This window comes from Plasmodium vinckei (assembly GCF_900681995.1).
Source record: "Plasmodium vinckei vinckei genome assembly, chromosome: PVVCY_12".
Classification (NCBI taxonomy): Eukaryota; Apicomplexa; class Aconoidasida; order Haemosporida; family Plasmodiidae; genus Plasmodium; species Plasmodium vinckei.
This window is the reverse complement of record NC_051304.1, coordinates 1,275,593-1,283,963: the sequence shown is the minus strand read 5'-3', so window position 1 is coordinate 1,283,963 and position 8,371 is coordinate 1,275,593. Positions and strand designations below refer to the sequence as shown.

At 21.4% G+C, this 8,371-nt stretch overlaps 2 protein-coding genes across 2 annotated transcripts; both read right to left on the bottom strand.

Moving 5' to 3' along the window:
* Positions 1–1,502: 1,502 nt before the first annotated feature.
* PVVCY_1203540 (conserved Plasmodium protein, unknown function) lies at positions 1,503–3,709 on the bottom strand (the record flags this gene model as incomplete). Its single annotated transcript, XM_008625364.2, has 3 exons — positions 1,503–1,637; positions 1,753–2,084; positions 3,607–3,709. The coding sequence occupies 3 exons, from the start codon at positions 3,707–3,709 to the stop codon at positions 1,503–1,505; spliced, it is 570 nt and encodes a 189-aa protein (XP_008623586.2).
* Positions 3,710–5,316: 1,607 nt separating this feature from the next.
* PVVCY_1203530 (zinc finger protein, putative) lies at positions 5,317–7,119 on the bottom strand (the record flags this gene model as incomplete). The annotated part of the gene is made up of 1 exon (XM_008625363.2): positions 5,317–7,119. One exon carries the CDS (start codon positions 7,117–7,119, stop codon positions 5,317–5,319), a length of 1,803 nt encoding a protein of 600 aa, XP_008623585.2.
* Between the last annotated feature and the right edge of the window lie 1,252 nt (positions 7,120–8,371).

Here is an 8,371-nt window from a genome sequence, read left to right as displayed (position 1 = left end):
TGACATTTAAAAAAAAAAAAACATACGATTAAATAGCTATACATATAATTCATACATATATGATATACTGCAGTAAGTAAATTAATTTCTATATAAAATATGTGTTATAATTGACACACATTTTTACAAACATATAGGCTTTTCAAAAATAATTAAATTGCAAAAAAAATCAAATTATTAAAAAATTCATGGCAAGAGACGAAGGAAAAAAAAAAAAAACAAATTTAATTTTATATATTAAAAAAAGTATGAATATACCCAAATTAAGGTAAACTAACTATTCACTCTTGTATATAATTTTTCAAAATGTATTACATATATATAAGTATATATATGTACATTCATTTTTACTCTTTTCTTTTCATTTTATGCTTATTATATATATTTTTTTCGTCTCCATTTGATTTATATCAATTTTTAAAATTAACATATCCTTGCATTTTTTGCAATATAAATTTCTTGATAAATTAACTTTCTCAATTATATATATTTTTATCATTTTATAATATACTTATACATACCTATTATATTGGGGAATATTTCCCCATACCCCTTTTACACATTAAACATAATCTTAAATATTGTGTTTTGGGGGGTTTGCCATTTCAATAGTTCTACACAAAATGACCAAAAAATTTGATGTCATTATTTAAGTTTTTAATATTTTATACTTTAAAAAAAAGAAAGAAACAATAATATATAAAACTACAAATAATCTATGTTATGTTTAACACAATATTTTAATAAAAAATTATCCATTTTTTTAAAGATTTTTGTTTTGAAAAAAGTGAAAAATAAAATACATTAAAAAAAATATTAAAAGATAAAGACAACTTACAAATATATATATTTACATGTGTGTAAAAACTTATGTATTATGTAGAAATTTTCTTGTTTTATATTGTCTAAAGAGATATGAATTAATTATTTCTGATTTGTTCATATTTTTTTTATCATTTTTTTTTTTTGACTAGCTATATTAGCTTGATTTGGCTATAATATATATGCATATTAATTAATTTTTGTATGCTCAAATTGTTATTTCCAAAATAAAATAGCTATATAATCATGATATAATACCAATATAGCTGTGAAACCTGAATTTTTTTTTAATGTTTTTTTTTTTTTTTCAATAATAGCTATTTTTTTTTCTTTCTCCGCTGTTTTAATATCTTTTGAATTATTTTATTAATAAACATGCTAACCATATTTGAATTAAAATAGTATAATATATGTAGGTTAGTAACATATTTTTGACTTTTGTTTATAATGTTTGAAGGTTTGAAATAAAAATTAAAAAATTACTACATATAGTATGAGGAATTTTAAACACATAATATAGATATTTTTTATGATTTAAAAAAAGTATATAATATATAAAAAAATATACAATAGCTATTAATCTTAATTTGGTGTATTATCAATATAGTAACTACATTTAGTACTGTAGCTTGTTATTTTTCTTAATATTTATACTGATTAATACAGTATTGGGGATTTATTTATTCACCCATTTTATTAAATCCTTCGTTCATATCAGTTTGTAAAGTTCCATTATTTTTAAAGTATGAGTCCAAATCATTATCCAATCTGGTTTTGACATTACTGGATCCCATATAGTTATCTAATTCGTCATCCTGTTCAAATTTTTAAAAATAAAAAAATATTATATATACACCCTCGTAAACTTATATAATAATACTCAGATATCGATACATTTTGCATATATTTTTTTGGGGGCAATATTTTTACCAATTCCTTGGATGTTAATTTTCCAATTTTATCATGTAAATTTTGTGTTTTTTTAAAAAAGACAGTTCTTTTTTTTCCACCTTTAAATGCATTTCTTCCCTTTCTGAAATTATTTCCGCGTGATTTTTTCAAAAAAGCTTCACGGCCAGTATTACCAAATGATCTGCCATGAAATTTATTTCCAATTTTTCTTTTATTTTTAAAAAAAAATGAATTATTTCCTTTTTTAAAATTTTTTCTATTCATCATTGATAAATTTCCACGGCCATATGGCTTAAATATATGTTTTCTGACATCCAATGTTTTTTTCTGAGCAAATTTAAATGATTTTCCTGTAAATAAAATTTTGATCAATAAAATTTAAATCATTATTATTATATATGTATGTATAATAAATGAAAACAAATCACTAATACAAAACAAGAGGTATTTAGAAACAAGTAATTTTTATTGCTATTTAAGATGTTCTGAATTTGTTTTGGTAGTTAAGAAGTGAAGAAAGATATAATTTAATAATATGTATATAATTTTTGATAAGATAAAATAGAGATAGTGCCAATATATACATATTTAATGTTTAAGAATAATAAATTTGCTCATTAAAAATATGCAGACTTCTTATATTTTTTATTGTTCTGAATTTTTTTTAATTATTTGTACATATATAATTAATACTTTTCACATTTAAATATCTTATATCACGCAATTTATTATAATATGCAATATGTGTATATTTATAAAAATGCCAAGACTTCACATAACAACAAAAACTGGTCTATCTTTTTTAATGATCTTAAATATAGCATAACTCTTTTCGAATAACTGCCATTTATTCATATGTATATTATCAATATGTATTTAAATATATATTAATGTATAAATAATAATTTACAATCCCATATTTATCATATTCTTCTTAAGCATCCATAGTGCCATATGTACATAATATACTAATCATGTGCTACTTTCTCGATTTTTATAAAATACACAAACAAATATACACAGCGTGGATATAAATAATTATATAAAAATAAAATGAAAACCACTACACACTCTTCCATTCTTCTTCTTCACATTTCTTCTGCTTTGTCAAAAACATCACGCTGCTATTTCAAATTATAAATTATCAAAGTACATAAAAATAACGAAAAAAATTTTATAAAAAAAATATTACAAAAAAAATATTCGTAAAAATGGTTTTATGTATATACTTCACCCGGATACTTTAATATTTTTATAAAGCGCGAGTATGCATGTACATATTATAAAAGCTTCAAACATTTTAGCTTTCTCCATTTTCATAAAATTTACAAATACTCATAAAAATCGTATCCTATATATATGTACGTGTAAAATCATGTTTTTCTGAGATAATATATTTGCACCTGAAATTTTCAACTGCTCTGGCATTTATGTATATTTACAATAATATATAAGCATACATATATATAGGTATACGTGGCAAATAATGCATATACATGCCATTTTTATTGTATAATTTACAATACAAACACACAAAAAAACAAATTCTTTATCACATTTTTATACAAATTTATGGATTTAAATCAATATATCTTCATACAAATACAATATTTATAATTATTATAAAATTCTCCATATTCTTAATATAGCCTTTTATATATTTTTATTTCTTTACAAAATAATAGTTTGCATTTTTTATGCATAGACATATATAAAAGTATAAACTGGTCATATACCCTTATAGGCATATATTTGATACTATAATTAATTCAATACAAATATTCTACCATTTTTAGAATTCAAGTCACCATACATATAATATTAACATGATATTTAAATGTTATTTTTTATTTTTTTTTTTTTTTCACACACCTCGAGCTGATTGATAAGAAAATTTTGTAAATCCTGATTTGCGAGATTTTGATATTCCGTCCTTTTTTCTTCCAAGTTTATCTTTTTTATTGATCTTTGCCATTTTTGCTGATTATGTATTATATATGATTAAATCAAACTAAATAAAATTGTCCGGTTTGTAGGGATAAAAAAAAATAATGTTTTTATATATTCTGTGAATGCCCTTGACTCGGATGGATATATACTTTTATTTATGTATATATATAATTTTGTTTGTTTTTAATGATATGCTAAATATATCAGTAGTATGCATACTCCGCATAATCAATACTCAAAGTATGGCTTATTCGCGCTTAAGTATGTACAAAAGGCTTTATATGTTAAGAATATATTTGTAAATATTTATATTCAAATAAAACATAACAAAACATTAAACTTCATTCATATAATAAAATAAATATATTTAAAACAGTTTATATTTCGAAGCAACAATTATAAACTTATTTTTCATTATCATAAATAAGCAAATATATAATTAAATATCAAAGCTATTATATATAATTGTATAATATATATAATGTTTGTACTTAAATAGTTATATATATAAATTATTTGTATAAAAATAGTATTATACTTATTTAAAAAAATATAAATAAAATACAAATAATACAATAAAATAAATTATAAGAGTAAAAAAAAATATTTTTAAATCATTTGCTTTTATTTTTGTTAAAAAAAAATGTACTTATTTGCCACATTACGCTAAGAAATAAAAATTAAAATTTTGCTTGCATAATATTTACGCAATAAAATATGCATATATATATATATATAATTATATTTATATATATATAACATAATAAATATATTATAATTATTTATAATATGTAATGCCCAAGTTATGTATATTATATTAATTATATAATGGATGCCCTTTTTTGTTGGCTTAAAATTTTTGTAATAATATGCACGTATAATTTAAAGAGGGCATGACCATATCATTACAAAAAAAAAAAAAAAAAAATACAATATAGTAAAATATAAAAAATGACACTAACATTTTCTCTCTTTTATTATTTCCAATTTTAATTGATTTTTTTACATTTTTTAAAGTCCCATATTTACTTGAAAAAGCATATTAATTTAAAATATATATTATAAATGCAAGCCCATAAAATATACACATAATAATATGCCCTTAATATAATTGTTCTGTGCTTTTTAATTAAATATATCAAACAAGTTTAGTACCTGTATGGGTGATATTCCCTATGTACAGTATTGATTATAAAAAATTTTATATTTATATTTTTAATATAAGTTATATAATGTCATAATGACATACAAATATAAATAAAATCGACACACTTTTAAATGTCTTAAAAAAGTAAATTATGCTTTTTTAAATTATGTATTCGATGTATATCAATATACATATGTTTTGACAATAAAATAATGTGAATAATACATTATTTTGTATAAAAAATGTGAAAAATATACTAAACAAAAAATATATATATACATAATATTAACGGGTATATAAGTAGCAAGCTAAATGAAGCTACAGGTTGAGTATCAAAAGGAAGAGATCACCATCCCATTTTTAAGACCCTCTATTTTTAGCATTTTCTTCTTTATCCAATTATTCTACATATATGCAGATTATTAATTAGTGGGAATTTATTATTATGGTACCTCAATTAAAATGAGGTGCATATGGTTGGTGTCTTATTTAAACATGTACATTCTTTGAAACTCAGACATAAGTAATTCAAAAAAAAGTTTTGTAATTTTTGAAAAACCATATAAATCTTCCATAATATATGGACAATATACTCTATGATTTTCTATCAAATTAAATAATCGTATAGCATATATTTTATTTGTCATTTTTTTATTTAAATTTTCTTGAATGGATTCTTTTAATATATAATAATTTGATTTTCCCTTTAAAAAATATTTATCATCATCTGTATATTTGCATAGTTCCAACATCGCTTCATTTAAGGAACTTGCTTGTTTAATTGTATTATCATTTTTTTCGTCATCTTTATTTGTTTCTTTCTCACTTTCTGATTTACTATCATCAGTTTCATTCTCCTTTAAATTATCACTTGATTTTTTTGAAAGAAATATTCCTTTTAATGTCGATTTAAAGGAAAATGATTCTCTTTGTTTGGTTGTGCTCTCATTACTTTTTTCTTTTTCTTCACTGATATTTTCCTTTTCATTATTGGCTTCTATTTGTTCTGTATCTTCTACAGTTTTATTCTCATTTTGATTGTCATCCATTGATTTGTCTTCCTCTTTTTTATTCCGATTTTTACTTAGATGGTCTTCTATTTCTTTGTATATTATTTCTCCTGTCTCATCAAAATGGGCATTGACTAGAGTCAGTATTTGATCTAAAATTGGGGCCACCATTTTTTCATCTTTCTCTTGATTCGATGACCCAGATAAAAAATAATCCATATCATTCGAATTAACTTCTATTAATAAATTGTATTTTTTTTCATTTGGTGAAAAATATGAGTAGTCAGATATATTTACCTCCCTATAACAATATTTACATGAAATAATTTGTTCCTTCGAATTATTTTGAATTTCATTTTTGTATGTCCATCCTAATAATGTAATAATTTTAAATAAATTAATATCTTCATATTCATATGTTCTTAAATAATGCATAATTTTAATGTAAGCATTTATGTCTTCTTTTTCATGTGTTAGTTGTGGGGGGGCACTAGTATCAGACAAAATATTTATAAAATTATTTACATCAAATAAATTAAAATTTAAATTTTTAATATAATCAGCATCTACTATATATTTTTCCATATCTTTATAATTTTGTTTTATATAATCAATAGATTTTTGAATAATATTTTCATTCTTTAAAAAAATTGGAATAAAATTATTTTTAAAAAAATCCAAGTATGAATTAAAAATTGTAAACTTTTTCTTTGTTTTATCGTTGTTTACATGTTTTTTAATAATTAGTATCATATCTTTAATTGTTTTCTTTATATTTATCATAGGTATATGTAATAAAGATCTTCTAAGAATTTCACAATTATTTTTATACTCCCTAAGTAATTCTATTCGGTCTAACGAATTATTATCAAGTCTAAAAAATGATAAATCTATTAATTTATTTTTCCATGGACAACTATTAGTGTGTAATAAACATAAATCATTTATTCGGGTATACATAGAATATGCTCCTTTTTCATATATATATTTACATTGACACATTTCACATTCTATAGTAGATTCATTTTTACATACAAAACCATTTCTAGCTAATATTAATGAGCATAAATGTACAGGTTTATTTATCCATTTATTATATGTACTTAATCTATTTATATACAATTTTTCATTATTTATATATTCTTTAGCATCTTTTATATTGCCATCTTTTTCATCATTTAAAAATCGATTTTCTACACTGATTAATTCTTCATTTTCTTCTTTTATTAATTTTATCTTTTCACCAGCGTTTTCACTTTGATCATCTGAACTGCTCATTTTTTTCTTCACAATATGCTAGCTTTTTATTCGGGAAAATAAAAAAAAAACATATATAATATGTGTAAGAAGGTGGGAGAATTACAAAAAAGGAATGCAAATCATTTTGATTATATTATTTTTTTATGAAAAAAGCAAGCTTCCCCCTATTTGTTATGATAAGAAGCTAAATATATATAAAGAAATTAAAGAAATATGTTTTTTTTCGGAAAATATATTCATGTGCATTTTATGTACCATTATACAATACAGCCAAAATAGCTAACTAAAATTTGGCTATTTGTGAAAAAAAAAAAATGGTTGTGCATATTCTTGTAATTTACCTTACAAAGTCATAATAAAAATGCTGATATGTAAACTACTTATAAAAATGCACATTATTTACCATATGAATTTCTTATTTTTTTCTCTTTTCACGCGTTTAATACAGTAAAAATATATCAATATAAAATACATATATAGATATATTTGTTTTTGTTTTTTTATTTAGTGGATGAATGTAAAAAATATACTCTTTAATGTGAAATGGTATGAAGTTATGTATGCAATAAAAAAATTATATATTTTTTTCATTTCCCCTCTTTTTTTATATATGATAATAAAAAATAAATAAACCAATATATGTAGTACAAAATGTTCGCTTAAAAAAGTGATTTTATATGGTTACAATTATTTCTTCTTTTTTGGAAAATTAAAGGGTGAAAAAAATATACAATGTTTAGTTAAAAAACAAGGGATTGTCTAACTTTAACAATATAAAAATAAATATAAGCCATATGAAAAGTAATACTTATACCAATTCTTTTATATATTTATTATTTTTCGATTTATATAATTAGAAATGTGTATAGAAAGAAGGGAGGGGAAATTATATGGGAACCTAATTCATCTACGCAAGTTTCTCCATTTCTTGCCAAATTTACACATATTAAACAAAGAATACATATCAATATTTTTACTCAAAAAATGGAGGTATGTTGCGTATATGTAAATACATATATATATTTTTTGATAATTCCTTTACAATTTGAACCTCAAGCATGATAGTAATAATAGTGCTTAGATAGTACAAAAGTAAATAAGTATAAAGCATACAAATTTAGTCTGGTTATCTATAAGTAAGCGGGTATATAATGCCAATAATATGCCCCTTCTCCTTTCTTTAATATATATGAAATCGATGTAAACGATAAGAAAATTATAGTTTATAAATATTTCGATACATATAACATATACCACGAATTTTTCTAAA